The 17,155-nt window shown below is 38.4% G+C and overlaps 1 protein-coding gene across 1 annotated transcript in view; it reads right to left on the bottom strand.

Moving 5' to 3' along the window:
* MAN1A1 (mannosidase alpha class 1A member 1) overlaps positions 1–17,155 on the bottom strand; it is a 146,735-nt gene that overhangs the window by 11,718 nt on the left and 117,862 nt on the right. Inside the window, exons 7-8 of the mRNA XM_071548977.1 lie at positions 16,516–16,609; positions 9,991–10,106 (exon numbers count right to left, since the gene is read on the bottom strand). Coding sequence (XP_071405078.1) covers positions 9,991–10,106; positions 16,516–16,609 — 210 coding nt within the window. The remainder of the gene's footprint in view (positions 1–9,990; positions 10,107–16,515; positions 16,610–17,155) is intronic.

Genomic DNA, 17,155 nt, shown 5'->3' on the forward strand with positions numbered 1-17,155 from the left:
CTGTGCTTTAAACAAATCCTTCAGAATTTAACCTATAAAAAGAGGAATGAGATATGAAAGGGGAAAGGTGAGAAAACGCTAAACGATTTTGTGGGAAAAAGTTTTCAGACTACTTAGGCATTCTAAAAATAAGCTACCTAAAACCAAGTTCACAAAGGAAAAACTTTAATTATATTTCATTAATTTTTTCAGCATAGTATCTCCCATCTCACCAAAACAACAATTCTGGCAACAGGTATTAACTCTACTGGTCAGTTAGATGTTGGGTCAGAATTTATTTAAAAAATAAATAAGTACCAAAATAGACTGATGACTAAATTTACCTATATTGCATTTTTTAAAAGAAAATAATTACTGCAAGACAGAATGATGTATTACTGTACCTGACAGAAATAACAGCAATGATGCACTTTTGAACTACTAGACCAAGGTTGATTCTTGCAGTATGAAAATGAATTTTGTGATACTAATTAGTCCTTGAGAGCTTTTTCCCCTTTTTTTGGCTCAAGATTAAAGTGCAGCCTGAAAAAACACAATTTCACTTGGGAAATTTTAAAATTATTCTAACAAATGAGTGTTAAGAAACTAAAAAATTGATGTTGATTGATGCCAAGAATGTCACAAAATAAAAATATATTTCCAATTTTAAGTATTCATGTTTTGTAAAGCAAATAATTTTCATTTTATAAATTGGTCCTATTAAGAACTAGTACATATGTCTATTAAAAGTTATTTTATTATGTAACCCTCTTATTTAAAGCTATTTTTATCAGGTAGTTATTTGATATATTACATGCTCTCAGATTGCCTTGTTGTACTTTGTACAATCACGGGTCCCTGAGTGCTAGATAATACATACACCAATGTACATGCCTTTATTAATGGCATGCCAGGTCATTAATCATTTTTAGCTAGATATGAAACCTGAAGTTTAACAGTAGGATGGAAAGGTTGGGTCACATTCCCCTAAGGAAATGCTATGAGCTGTCTGCAGTGCTGTGGGTGCAGTTCTGGCAGGGAAATCAAGTGAGTAAAACAAGTTATTATAAAAGGAGAATAGGTAGTCTAGTGAGAAGGATCCACCCAAGTGGAAAAGCTCTGTATTGTAAAATAAATTTTGCATTTTGTACTTAAAATCAGTTTTATTTTGCTATAATTATGTACTCCTTTAAAGGGACACATTTATTTGAATTGAAGCTCTATTACAAGTTGCTCCCCACCTAGAAATAATTCCTTCCTTTGCAGATCAGGTGGTGGGATGGAGCACCCCTCCTGTGAGGAAAGGCTGAGAGAATTAGGTTTGTTTGGCCTGGAAAAGAGAAGGCCTAATTGTGGCCTTCTAGTACCTGAAGGGAGCCTACAAGAAATATGAAGAGTGACTACTAAGAAGAACATAGAGTAACAGGGCAAGGGGGAATGGATCCAAATTGAAAGAGAGTAGGTTTAGATTAGACATTATGAAAAAATCTCTTTCCTGTGTGGGTGGTGAGGCAGAGAGGCTGTGCATGCCCCATTCCTGGGAGCATTCAAGGCCAGGCTGGATGGAGCTCTGAGAAACCTGGTCTAGTGGAAGGTGTCCCTGCCCAAGGCAGGAGGGTTGGAACTAGGTGATCTTTAAAGTCCCTTCCAGCCCAAAACATTCCATGACTCTATGATATTTAAAACTATAGAAAATATTATTTTTCACAGTAATGAATATTATCCATATAAATCATTTTACAATATTGGAATTTTAATCAAAAAAAGCAAGAAGAATGTGGTGATTGATTAGCTGAAAATACATTACTTAAAGATAATTGTTTGGAGCTGGTACAATTATCCTTTTAAGTAAATGGAAATTTCATTCCAGAATGTAAGAAGGTAAGGCAGAGAGACTGCAATGTAGAAGTCTGGAAAGAGAAAAAGTGGCTACAAATGTATGTTACCAAAGGGAGAAATAGCAGATGCTACCTGGAAGTGATCAAGAAACAAAATATTGAAACAAAAAAAAAATAGAAACAACTTTACTTGAGAGTGTAAGGACAAAAAAAGAAGAGGAAGAAAGAGAAACTAAAATTAAATAAACGTTTTCCAGATATTTAAAGAAATAAATTTACTACATGTAAAGCCAATATGGCATTATGGCATAGTTTGTCATGTACCCACATGCACCCAGAAGCTCTTAGAGCCAAACTAACTTTTACAGCTAAGAGTTGCTGACAATTTTTCTTTTTGCGCTTTTACAAAAGGATCTGCTTACAGACCTTACTGCAGTAAAGCCTTTAGACAAATTACTTTTTTCTCCATCTTGTGGGAAATTATTCCTTTGATATAACAACTGTATAAAAGCTTGAGCACTCAATTAGAAACACTAACAGTCCCTTTCACAGTTTGAATTGTGACTCAAGTGCTCCTTGTATTACTACTGGCATCCTTCTCATGAGTTTGCATGTTGAAATTATGCCCTTGCCTATCTGTCACAGTGAATGAGACATTAGGAATTGTTTCAACTACCAGACTGCAAATTGCACGTTTGTGTAAACTCTGTCATTGACAGTGCAAAAGAGAAACTCTTCAGCTTTTTGTAACCTCATCTCTTTCCCCTCCTGCTTTCTTTGTTAAGGCAGTATGTTTTGTGTTCTCTGCTTATCAGCCTGTTTCTTCATATTTCCTTATACTGCCAGTTCTTACCCTTGCACAGTGAAGCAGAACTGGACCCTCCTAATAAGTGTCTATTTTCCTTCATTCAGTTCTTCATTCCTTTAAGCTTTACACACAACTTAAATGATGTCTTCACCACCCCCTTCCTCCATCCCTGACTTGATTTTTTGATTGGAAAGTCCTTCATTTACCCTTTGAGTTGTTTAAAACGAAACTGTATCGTTCACAGGGAAACACAGCAGATGCAGAACTGAATCCTCTCACTGTTCAAATGAGTTAAAAAAACTCCAATCAACAGCTTATTTTTACAAGTATTCTCTTGGTGGATTCCACTGACAGGTAATAAAAACACTAACAGAGATGCCTACAGAGCACAGATGGAGGCTTTGCAGGAAAAATGATCTGCACCTCAAGGTTGCTCAATTCAAAATAAACGTGCCATAAAAACATTAACTCTGCTAAAGCAGCAGAGATAGCAAATTACAAACCTCAAATTGCCATGTAATGTTGCAGTTCTGCTATCTCTAGCACTTAGGCATTTTACCTCTCCTTTTACAGTAACTTCTAAATTATGATTAATGAATTTCAATGATTACTGCTGTTTTAACAAAAACCAGGTGTTTCATTTCCCACCTCAAGATGTCACTGTAGCTGGAGATAAAACTGCCCTACAAAATAGTTACAAATTTCCATACCTTAATAAATTTAAAACTTCAAAAATATTATTTTAGTTCTAAATTTCAAGGGTTTATAATGTTTCTTTTGGGGACAATTGCAACTCTGCAGGCATCTTCATAACAAACCACTATAAATTATCTCAGTTCAAACTTTTAATATATTTTTCTTCCCCTAGGACTTTTCATGAACAGTATTTTGATGATTTGAAGCAACAGTGAGGACGAAAGAGAATTCTACCACGCGATATTTACAATAATTCAAAGATGTGTAATGTCAGCTGCTTACTTATTTATTTTTATATTTACAGTTTGCACCAATACATTTTATTGCTTTGAAACAGCACACAGCAGGCAGGTCAGGATTGTTGTGGGTTTTCATGCAGTGAGTTTCTAAATTAATTGTCTCTTTTCTCGACTTTTTTTTTACTTCCCTTGCTCTGTTGAGTTGATATAGATACTTTTCTTCATTAGCCTTCATAACAAATCATATTTATACTTTATCCAAAATTTCACTGAGTTTATTATGAAAAGTTTATAGCTGGAATAGGAAGTTTAAACTCTTGTTACAAATAAGTTAAATAATTCTTAATTAATTCTCTTATGCCAAAGAGAAATGGCATTTTATCCTTCAGTTCTCACTGCTTACTAAACTGAGCTTTAAAAATCAAAACTGAAATCCGAACACAAAAGAATGTCCATTTGTTTAAACACAACATGTAAGAAACATTTTGAAAGCACTAAAGCACTTGCTGCTCTTTGACTTAAGACATGTTATGCAGACAAGCTCACAAGTGCAATGAAATATGAGTGCTTGTAATAGAGATGCCTACATTTTAAAAATGGAAACATTGGCAACCATTTAACTACCTTGATACCTACTCATTTGATCACTAAAATGATGATTAAGTTCTAGGGGAAAGCTGACAATTTACTTTTGTCTGAAAAACATTATTTTTATCCCTGTATGAGACCTATCAGTATCTCTAAGAGCACCAGTGCTCTAGCACTAAATGTACTTAATGCTGTCTTTTACCAGAAGGCTAAATTTATTCATATCTTGAAAACAGTACTAATGGTCTGTCCAGAATCAAACCAAATCACTCTCAAAACTGTTACATTATGCATTTTCTGAATATTCTAGAATAAATTTCCATTGTTCCAGATAAGCTTTTTTTGTCATCAGGAAAGGAAGGGAAAACAGCATGAGTAGTAAGGACATGGCTGCTCTGATCACAAGAGCAAAGCCATGAGCAAAACCTGAGTGGACTTTTCTAGTTAAAATCCTCCTTAAAGACTTCTAATAACTTTACAGCTTGCTGCTTCTCCTGACAGTCCATAAGTAAGCAAAAATTTGAATACCTTCTGTCTTCTAACATAAGACATTGTGCAGTTATAAGTGAACTATTAACAACCTAAAAATCTGCAGAAGCCTGTCTTTAGTCTTGATGCTTTCTGTAAGCAGTTGTAGAGCCTCAACACTCTTGGTAAGAGTGGAAATATAGTGAAGAGAATAACAAGGAACAGTGAGTCCTCTGGACATGCTCATCTGCTAAGTGTAATGAATCTTGTGTTCCTACATGGTACAGCTACACTATCACTATGCACAGAACACCAGTGCATCTGGGTGATAAATATTTTAAACACTACTGCTGACAAAACATGTAAATAAACTGTTTATTAATTTTAACACATTTAAGTTACAGACAATGCCTCCCCACTGCTACAACAAAAAAGCCCCAAATGAAAGTATACACAGGGAATGCTGAGTCCCCTGTACCAACTGTTTCAGTCTAAGATGGGTTCCCATTGCAGCACCTGCTTGCTCTGTTTATGTATTTTCTTTAATGCCAAGAAATGCTAGAGTACTAAATGTTCAATTCATTAATATACTTTTCACTTTACCCAGTATGACAAACTATTATAACTGAGTTGTTGCTGTTCTGTCACTGTCCACATCAATTATGCAGTTTTTAAGATCACTAAAATCACAAAGCAAACCACTTCAAGCAACTTAAGGGAAACTGCAATCAGCACAGACCACCACCAAACTGTCACCACTGTTAAACAGACTGTCATGAAACTCCAGACATGAAAAGGGCCTATCTGCCAATATCATGGGTTCGCTTTGCTAACAACAGTTTGTTCTCTCCCCTGTTTCAATGAGAAAAGGATCTACATGGATTTGTTTTATTTATCCGAAAGGCTGAAATCAACAGCTCTGAAAAATATTCACTACTTAATGCTAACAATTAAATCTACCCCAAAAATCCCCCAATCGAAATCAAAGTTTGCTTTGGTAGTGTACAATATCAAAGCTAATCTCTAAAGTTAGCAATGTGCCAAAAATTATAAAAAAAATAAAAAGTGATTCTATTTATTTCCTGTCTAAAATCTCAAAATCTTGAGGCCAAAAATACTTTTTCGCTTTTTGATGTACTCACAGAAGTTTACTGCATACCTTCATCATGCAGCCCAGCCCAGCAGCAAGCTGACTTTCAGGAATGCTGTTGAAATCTGGTAGAGCAGCTGTGGCACTGCTTCACACCACCTATTCTTGTGGCTGTTTCCATTGTTTCTACTTCTATATGCTATCTTCTCCAGATATCACAGTTTTCTTTTTATCATCTTCTGAGCAGTTATTACCCAGTAAGAAACAGTAAACAACCTAAATGTCTAAAAGTAAACCACCCTGACTCATGGTAAAACTGCAGAGAGCAGCTGCTTTATCTCACTGACACCATAGGGACACCATGGGCTGCACTGAACTGAGCTGCTTGGGAAGGGCTGGTGAGGAATTCTCCCTTTTCCTGTGAAGTTCTTCTGGGATGAGTTATCATTCTCTTTACAGCCTTTAGATGTGCCACTTCTCTAGAGATACACTGAGAAGGGGATGAAGGCAGCGTCAAAGAGAGAGAGAATAAATAAATGAAAGATTGAAACAATGGCCATAAATACATGTAATGGGAAAACTGGGAAAAGATACCTGACCAGTTCAGACATCACGTGTGAGACAACCTATTTACAGGAGTAGTGGGAAATTATCTCTTCAACTTAGAAAATGAGGGCTGACACATTCAAGAGGGGAGGATTTGACACAGTTGCTTGTGATACTGCCATTGCCAGACTAGATATGTCAACCCACAAGGTCCATATTTACTCTAAATTATTATGTTCTCTTACAAAACCTACTCAATTGTGCCTCAGAGATCACCTTGTTACCTGAGAAGAGTGGGATGATTCTTATCCTGGATACTTGCAAAGAGTGATACATTATTCAATTGGCAGCTATATCCTCAAAATATGGCTAAAAGCTGAATACACCTTTGTTCTGTAACTAAATGGTGTGTGCTATGCATTGAAACCAGTTTAAGAAGATCTCTTACTTCATATATTATTTGAAACAGGACATTACATGTATTGCTTTTCAAAAAAGAAAAAAATAACATTAAAATACATTCACTTGTCTTTTTGTGTGAATTCTAGAGCTGATGAATCCCTCTGACGGCCTTATATATTCATAATACATGCTAGTATTCAAAACAAGAATATCTTTGTCCCTCTTCCCATTAGAAATAAATTCTTCTTTAAATAGTTTCAGCCAAATATGCATCTTATTCATGGTAACCAGAAGTTTTAAAATCTAGTTTGACATCTTAGTTATTGCTTTTAACTTAAGCCATTATACAATCTATAGGTGATAAAAAAATTCTAATAGAAAGAACTTCTTTATTGGTTTTTTAAATATGATTTAAAGAACAATGTGAAAAATAACTGCAAAGCTTTATCTAAATGGATTTCAGCTTGTCCCAGTGAACTTACATAACTCACCATATATTTTCATTTGTGGTTTCTGAATAGCAGATGATATTGAATTAGGGCATCAAACCTTCACATCACTCTTTCAGAATTTGGTGGGTACATGCTGAACCAAATGGCCAGGAATAATCATGCCATTCCCTTTGGCATAGTCTTAAAAAGATTCTGAAAGTGTCAGGGGAAATTTATCTAAGAAAATATGAAGCAGACTCAGAATGCCCAAAACGTGTAGGATGAGTCTTAAAGGAAGACTGCAGATTGTGCAGACTCTTAAATTAGCTTTAATTTAGGTAAGTAAAGGATCGATAGCAATAAAGCCAATATCAGGATGGATTTCAAATCAGGCTAGTTGCCCTGGGGAAGAACCTGGCAGCTCAGTGGGGCACCAACATTCTGCAGTTTCTGTGAGACTGCAACTTTGCCTCTGCATTCTGAACAAGCTACATTACAACATCAAGCTGCAACTCCTAATGCTGCATGTACACTTCCAACTTTGGTACAGCTGTACCTCCCTCAGTACAGAAAACAGACAACAGGACAACAGCAGCATAAGGAAATCTAGCACATCTTTATAATGATCTTTATAATGATCACCTGGCACTCTCAAACCCTAGTACTCTCATCAGACAAGATGCTTGGACTGGTTAAGAGCTAGTACTACTAAAAAATATTAAGAAAATAGGTATATTAAATATAGTCTTACACAGCAGAGCTCAGACCTTGTCATTGATATTGTCACATTTGGTGATGCTGCTGACCAGACAACTCTACTCCTGCAGCTCAAACTTGAGCAGGGAGAATAGTCCCATTGTGTAGTGGCCATTACCACTTCTGCTCCCTGCTAGGAGCTTAAGATGCCTGTGACAACTTCTGTACCCAGTGAGGCCATTTATCCTAGTATAGTTAAGGTGTGAGTTTAAAAAAAGCCACGCTGCTGCAGCTTGCACAGACACACTTCAGAGCACTCCTGGTCCTCTTCTCCAGACAACAGCAGGCATTTCTTAACCTGCTGGGCAGCTCAGGCTGGCTCAGGAGAGATAAAGGCATGCTGCCACCCTGCCGCTGGCATGGGATGCACACATGCTCGTGTGGTGTAAGGCGAGAGAGACTTCCTGATGTACCTCATTCCAGCTGTGCTCACAACAGGGAAAGGTGAAGTTCTGCCTTAGCAGAAGCAGCCCCACAGTGGCCACTGAGGCATGGGGGTCTCTTAGACTATTTGTTGTCAGCCAGGATCAACGTGCCCCTTCCCTGCAGGACAGGAGGCAGCACACTCAGGGTCCTGCCAACAAGGGTGATGGTCACACCGCATTTGGAACAGTCTACCTGCAGTGGTTTCCAGAATAGCTGTACAAACAAAAGCACATTTTTTTACTGCACTAGACTCTGTGTGAGAATGTATTTAGAAGAAAAACTTGATGTTATTAAACCAATGGAAGCAGAAGGCTAGAAGCAGCTTTGAGGTGCTTCAAAATGCCTTACACGGTAAGAGGAATTGATATCATATTATCAGACACTTTGTTCTCTCTTTTTGGCTGCCAACCAATGGCTGAACTATTACAGTAGCACTGTTCTTATGTTATAGCCTCAAATGCACTCAAACCTAATTTAAAATCCACCTTTTGCTCTGCAGCTAAAACTATGTTAGTGGTGACAATGAAGCCAACTGCATCCAAATCTGCACTTACAAAATTAAAGGCAGGATTTTCTTAGCAGGGTCATCAAATTTACTACCACCAGAGATCCCACCCTCCCTCAATATGACTTTCTCATGAAAAAAAAATAGTTGCAATAAGTCAAAGTTGTACTTTTTAACGACACCATTTTTTTGTGTATGCAAAGTAAAAAGAGACTTATGACTTCCCTAGGGACAGCACGTTTACAGATATATGAAAGAATAAGCAGATATTACTTAGCATCTTGAAGCCCTGTCTGTAGAGGCACTGTACATACATACAGTCAATAAGATAAAAGTCTTGGCCCTAGACAGCTTCCAGTCGAAACAGATGAAAGGACAGGGAAAAAAAAGAAGTAATATTATCCTCTTTTATACATATATATGAAAGCAAAGAACCAAGAAAATAGGTCATTTGCCCAAGACTGGAAGGAAAGCCTGTAAATATGAATTTAAACTTAATACTTCTCAAGTCTCAATCTGGTGTCACAAGCCCATTATTTTCCCCAAAACAGCATATTAAGGAAATACCAGCAATAACAAAGCAAATTGCAGATCAGCAGGACCATAAATAAAATACCATACAGAAATGTAAGGATGAACAATTCCTATTTTTGAAGGCTTTCTCTTGTGTCTGATTTGGCTGTTTCACAGAAGCTGGTTAATATATGCTCCTGTACCAAAAAAATACTGTGCAACAAATTTCCTGTTATAATTATCTACCATAATACATTGATCCATGTGTGGACCACAATCAAAACACTTTTGATGGATGAAATATGAGACTGAAAGACAAGAAAGGAATCTCCTTCCGGATATAAAGGAAATGGACAAGAGTAATATGTATTTAGAGAAGACTGAGGAAAAACAATTGAGTGTCTATCTGAGAGCTATTTGGAGATGCATTTTTTGTTGCTTATTTTTTATTTTTTTTCCTTCAGAGACAACTGACTATATTGCAGTTGAAAAAAATAGTTGTACTTCAAGATTCTCCCCTTTTCCATAGTATCTGTATTTCAGTTCTATGTGAAGAAGTCTTTTTAAAACATAAACTAATTCTTTAAAAAAAACACCCTGTGGTGACAAATACATAAATGTCTCACATTGTCCCCACAGCCTGTCTCTTTAGGATTATAATAGATTAGATTATTATGGAAAGGAAGATTTAAATATCTTATTTACCTGAACAGCATCGTAATACATTTTCTTGCCGTCTTCATCTGTCTTGTCTGACATCAGCCATGCCTTGAGCAGATATTCATAAAAGCTATCTCCAAGCCCTCCAATGGAGACATGATCTTAATAGGGAAGAAAGAGATTGAACAGCAATTTCATCCTCAGCCCGGGCAATAAAATACCATTACAGTTTGAAACAGTGTATTTAATGATCTCTTTCTACAACATCTTCAATAAACACAGGCATGGAACCTCAGGAAAAACTTTACTGGTATATACAGTGAATTATTTCTTTAACTGCTAAGTTTTTAATCTAGCTAAAGCACTATAGTTATTTAATATCCACAACATGCCTCAGGAGTTCACGACAAAGAAGAAAGAATTTATATGTGTTGATTCTAATTCATGTAATCTATCCCACACAAAACCATATTAAACTAAGTTCTTTTTACTCTAAAAAAGTAAAAAAGTATAAAGTGCTCTCCAATTTGATAAAGGCTTTCCCTTCTTAATGTGCATGCATTGTTTTTATTTGTTCTTTTACTCACTAACTTTCCATTTAAGTCACTCCATAAAAAAGGCTTTTAGCTTCTTACTGGAGAATTGAATTTCAGGTTATTTAGTGGTATTTCAAAATGCTGAGCCATATGTTTAAAAATAATACTACATTTTTGAACATCTGACTGCTCTCACAACTCAGCAGTGGCTCTGGAAGGAAAAAAAAAGGCATATCCGCACCTACAGAGGATTATTGGTGTGTTACTGCTTTATTCTACCCTATACTTACTGTATGAAACATTCTGGTACTACTGATACTGTGATTATTCAATTAAACAATTTAGGATATGACTCTGTAAACATTAACACCACACAAGTCAGACATTCCACACCAGTTGCACCAGTGATGGGAAAGTTAGTGATGCTCTCAGTGGCTGGTACAAGGTTTGCACCCACTTGCTGAGCAGGAGCCTAAAAGGTTCTTGGCAAGATTTTAATGGGCTACCATAATTTCAAATACTACAACTATGTATATATATATGTATACATATATACATACATGCATACACATATATATACACACACACACGCACACATATATATATATATATGGAAAGTGTTTTTCTAAGGTCCAGGTCTAAAAACACTAGCTAGAGGTTTTCTTTTAAAATTTGGTGCTGCCTAGTAAAATTGCGTGCTTTGGCATTTATCAAGTCTTCAGTGAAAGGATTTCAAAACGCTTTACCAGAACTACTCATTTATAACTGTCAATTTTACAGCAAGGAAGGGATCCAGCAATTCCACCCAAGACATCCGAGACAGAGATGTGGTTACACAAATCACACAGCAAGTCCATGAGTCACATCACAAAATCATGGGCATGAGAAAAGCAAAAAAACCCCAAAACCCTGCATGGGATAATCCAGGCTCATAAAATGAGATGCAGAAGGGTTAGGGGTACTGTGCTCACACTTCCTGACATCTAATTTTAATCTTAATTTCCAAGTTATGCCCCTGTTGGTGGAATTCAAAAGAACAGAGAAATTAAACTCCACTGTATCTTCTCTTCATTGAAAGCCTCCTTTCACCTTCCAGACTGGCTGCAACACCATGCAAATGTAGAAGATATATATTTTTCTATTCAAACTTTTCCAACAGTATCTTTTTCCTCCACTAGCCTATGACATGTGAAAAATAATGTAGTTTTTTGAACGTATCCTGTTCCTGTGCCTACCAAATACATTGTACCATCAAACATGGGTTTTAAATAGCTTTTTTTCCCCTCCCTCTTCTTTTGAATGAGAAAGACTACACCGTTTTTTTAATTAAATGTTCATGATCCAAAAGGAAAAGAGGCTTCTTAAAACAACGGGAATATCTCCTATGATCAAAGGCTGATCTTTGAACAGCAGCATTTAAATGACCTTTACAGTTGCCTAAATAAATTACCATAGAAACCTCTGACATTTGCAAACTAAATAGCACAAGCACAGTTTCATCAATAATAAGCCCTGTTATTATATACATTATTGCAGTAGACAAATCCAATTGAAGCATGCTGCAGCAAATCACTGTCAGTTTACTGTCAAAATAACAAGGGCTAAATGAATTTACAGGAACAATGGCAGAGATCCAGCAGCGGCTTTCACAGTTACGGCACTGCTGGAGAAGAAATGTTGAGAAACCATTCTTCCCTTCCCACTTGATGTCTGAGAGAAAATACTTCTGTCTTATACCAATTAAGGGTCTTGGTTGTTTGAGTTTTTTCCTTCTGTTTTAATCAACTGCAAGCAGCCTAGAAAAGCAACCTCAAAACATCTTTCAAGACTCACATACTGATCTCTATGGGAAAAAATTAGTCAGTGTCTGCGAATGAGTGCAACTGATACAGAAGAAATGCAACAAGATGGAATATGTTTTTGGTGCTTCAGGATGCTAGGGACAGATCTGCACCAGCATCTGTGCTCATCATTTGCATGCATGGGAAGCTAATTTTTTGTCAATACTAGATATTATTGGAAAACAAAACTGGTATAAGCTATAAATTTTCCTGTGCACACCAACAAAAACTGGCATTTCATCTGAATGAGGAGTGCATAAGATGCAGTTATATTAAAAATACAAAAATGGAAAAGGTCGTAAGGCAGGGCAAGTGTTTTGACTGCTTTAAAACATTGAAGGCTGAGACACCAACTGCCTCAGCCACTAGGAAGATCTGCTCTCATGCATCTCGGAAAAAACCTGAATTTCCATGGCTAAGAGTTAACTGGACCTGGCTCACAGATGTAGTTGTTTTCTGCCTATCTCTGCAACCTGTCAACATCCTTCTGAAGGGCTGCACAGCACTGTGGGGGATCAGCCACTCTTCCCATCTTTGTGTCATTGGCAAATTTGCTGAGGAGGCATTAACCTTCATCCAAACAATACTGCACCCAATAGTGAACCTTGGGGGACACCACTAGTGACAGGTTTCCAAGTAGACCCTGTGCCACTGATTTCAACCCTCTAGGATCTGTTGTTTAGCCAATTCTCAATTGACCTCACCATCCACTCATCCAGTCCATACTTCCTGAGTTGGCCGATGAGGATGCTGTGAGAGAAGTGTCAAAAGCTTTGCTGACTTTGAAATAGACAATAACCAGTGCTCTCCCCTCATCCATCCAGGTAGTTGTTTTATCAGAGAAGGTAATCAGGTTGGTCAAGCATGATTTGCCTTTACTACATCCATGCTGACTCCTCCTGATCACTTTCTTGCTTTCCCTGTGGCTAGTGATGGCCTCCAAAATGAGGTGCTCCATCACCTTTCCAGGGACTGAGGTGAGGCTGACTAGCCAGCAGTTTCCCTGGGTCCTCCTTCTTGTCTTTTTTGAAGACCAGGGTGACATTTGCTTTCTTCCAGTCCTCTGGCACCTCCGCTGCACTCCATGACCTTCCAAAGATGATCTTGAGTGGCCTCACTATGGTGTTTGCCAGCTCTCTCAGCTCTTATGGATGGATCCCATCAGGGTCCATGGAATTGTAGATGCAAAGTTTGCCTAGGTGTGGCCTTCCTTGTCTGATTTTTACTTGCTATAATAACTCCCTATATTAATTCCAGGTGGCTTGACTCTGATTCCAATCTCCCGTGTATTTCCTGCTTATGTTTGAGCAATGATAGGAGTTCCTTGTTCATCCATGCAAGTCTCCTGCCCCCTTTGCCCACTTTCTTGCTCACCAGAATGCATCATTCTAGACTTTGGAGGAATGATCCTTGAATATCAACTGGGTCTCTTGGACCCCTCTTCCCAGCATGACCAGTTCCCATGGGGTCTTCCATGAAGATCCCTAAGGAGGCTAAAGTTAGTTCTCCTGAAATCCATGGTTACAATCTTACTTGCTGCCCTCCTGTTTCCCCCTCACCCCATACTGAACTCCAGTCTCATGGTCACTATATCCAAGGGTGCCTCCGACCTTCACATCTCTAGCAAGGCTTTCTCTATCCGGCAGTATGAGGTCACCCAGCACACCATTCCTTGTAGGATCCTCTACTACCTGTGTCAGGAAGTTGTCATTAGTGCTTTTCAGGAACCTCCTGGACTGTTTGTGCTTCGCTGTGTTTTTTCTCCAACAGATTTCAGGTGCTTAAAAGCCCCCCACAGTCACCAGTGCCTGTGACTTTGAAGGTGCTTTGAAGTGCCTGTAGAAGGCCTCATCCACTTTCTCCTGATCAGGTGGCATTAGCAGACATTCACAACAGTGTGACCCTTACTAGTCTGCCGTTTTATCCTAACCCATAAGCTCTCAACTCACTCATCATCCACAATCAAAGCTTGACACATTTTAAGTGTTGCCTCACATAGAGGGCAACTCCACTACCATGCCTTCCTGGTCTCTTTCCTAAACAATGTGTAGCCTTCACAACAGCATTCCAGTCATGCAAACTATCCAACCATGTCTCTGTAATCATAGTGAGGTCAAAGCCCTGCAACTGCCCACAGATGTCCAGGTCTTGCTGTTTGTTCCCCATGGTGCATTCATTGGTGTACAGGCAACTTTATAGAAAGTATGTGATTGTGTCAATATCCCAGTAGGGGTGCAAAGGGATACCCCATAGTCCGGTCATGTTATTACATCTTTGGCTGCTTGTACTTGTTGGGGGTATCCCCTCTATAGCCTCCTTTTGCTACTTGGATGGTGGGTATAGTTCTCCCCTTCCCACACCTTACCTCTGCCAAGCCTGGCTACTCCCCTTCACCCTTCAAATCAGTTTAAAGCTTTCTCAATAAGCACAGGTAACTCCTGAGCTAAGATCCTTTTCCCCATTTGAGGCAGGTGGGTCCCATTTGTTTGCCAGGAGGCTTGGTGTCATATGACCCTTGATAAAAACTCCCAAAATTCTGCTGGTAAGACCAGACTTAAAGCCAGGTATTCACCTGTCCCATCATTGCCTGCATCTGGGAGCAGAGAAGAGAACACAACTTTTGCTCCAGATCCCTCAACTGTCTGCAGCCTTCCTGCTGGGACTTTGTCACTGCCTATCTGGAAAACCAGTAGCAGGTAATAATCTGTGGGCCACACCAGGTTGGGAAGTTTCTTGGTGATCTCCCTTACCTGGGCCCCAAGGACACACCACATCTCCTATGGGTTGGGTCCAGCCAGCATTTAGGGCCCTTCAATCCTCTCAAAAGGGAATCACCAATAACTACTACTCTTTTTATTTTTTTTCTTAATCGAGATGGTTATGATGCAGTGGCAGGATGCCCTTCCCCAGGTGATGCCTCCAACCCAGGTGGGCCTGTGTCAAGATTCTTATTTTTCCCTGGTATTCAGATTCCAGAGCCTCATAACTATTGTATGAGGGTACCTGGGAAGGTGAGGTATGTTGAGACAGGGATTCACCTGCCACCCCGAGCAGAAACTCCCTTCCATCTCTAAGGTCCCCTCCTTCTGCCTGGTGGTGAAAGGGTAGGGGACCATTGTTTCTTGTGAAGCTGATAATGGGTGAATTTGTCCAAGGCATGGTAGAGAGCAGACAGTTGTCTTTGTGAAAATTACTTTATCTATCCAAACTGTGGCCAGTCCCATAAGGAGTGTAGAACCTCACTTCCACCTTAGGCAAATCTTAAACAATTATATTCAAAAACCTCTCTAGTCCTTTCTCTCTGTTATATTGTGTAACCAGCTCATACACTGATAATCTAGAGGACCAGTTTATCTGCCTGTATATTTTCAGACCATGACAGCATATCTTGCTTGTTTTCATTCTATTATCTAAGGAAGAAAAAATAGAAGGACACTGAGTAGCATGAATGAGATGGTGGTAGACTGAACCTAAGCAGGAAAAGTGGAAAAAGCAGTAAGTTCTCTAGAATCATGATCCTGCACACTGTAGATTTTGGACATGCTATGAAGGTTGGAGAAAGCAACGTACAACAAGAAAGGCTCAGTCATCAGGAAGGGGCTAAGGGCTTCAAATACTTTAACACTTTATACTCTTTCCCTTCTTATTTTGGTGTCTTCAGTAATGCTTCCAAAGGCATTAATATCATGACACAGTTCTGTTTAGTTTGCTTCCTTGGTTGTTGGCATTAAACATCATCAAAAATCACAGCTAGTATTAACTGGGAAGACTTGTCTTACTACTTTTTTTTTTCCAGTGGAGCCACACCACTCTAAAAATACGGCATTTGATTCAGATGAGCTGATGTTTCCTTAAACAGCTACTTCAGAGAGCACTTTAGATTTCTGAGTAAGAGAGTTATGTAGTCTACCAATTCTTTTCCAAAATCATCCATATTCAGACATTGCCCTGCTTGCACAAGACATAATGAAAGATCAAAAAAAGTACATTAAGATACAGCAAGTAGGATTATTATTTTGTATTTGTAGCATTTTTTACATTTTATAGAACCACAAATATAATGTGAGTTTCTATACATTATAAAAGTTCTTCATACCTATCCAAAAAACATGTAACAGTGACTGAAATAAGTTAATGGCTGCAGTGAGCACACTGATAGACAGGTCACAGTACCAAAGACTTGAGCTACTTACGCTGGCCCCATTGCCCACTGCTGGGATTCAGGTAGTTGGGGTAAAGGCCCTCTGGTTTATCCAGTCGATTTAGAACTTTTCGAATATTCATTACCTATTGGAAGGGTACAAAACACTGAGCACTGATCCATTTTCCCCATAAAATAAAACAAAACAGTGTTGGTACAAAAGTCTTAAAGTCTAAATATGCCTGAAAATAAAAACACCAGTCTTACTCAACACATATACTTGAATACCTCTATGCAACCATTTTATTAAGAAAGACTCTCAAAGCTGCAAATCATACAAATGATTTCCTTAAAACCTCTGGAGTTTCTGTGTCAAGTGTCAGCAGTAATAGAACACCACAGAAGCAAGTTCCAAAGTTCAGGACTTGTCATGCACCCTATTTCACTCCCCTCCAGGACACTAAAATTGACTGAGGCTATTTGCCTTAACTAAGTTCAGCAGTGGCAGCATTATATTCCTCATACACCTAAAAAAGAAATGGTAATAAATATTAAGCCTATCACCTAATTCAGATGTGGAAGCAAACTGTAAAAGAGTTCTGTCTGGAAAGGAGAGCACTGCTGGAGCTGAGTTTCATACAACCAGCTTGCCCAGCAGGAACCAGGCAGCCCTGAGCACTCTGCTGGCACTG

This window comes from Pithys albifrons, chromosome 2, assembly GCF_047495875.1.
Source record: "Pithys albifrons albifrons isolate INPA30051 chromosome 2, PitAlb_v1, whole genome shotgun sequence".
NCBI lineage: Eukaryota > Metazoa > Chordata > Aves > Passeriformes > Thamnophilidae > Pithys > Pithys albifrons.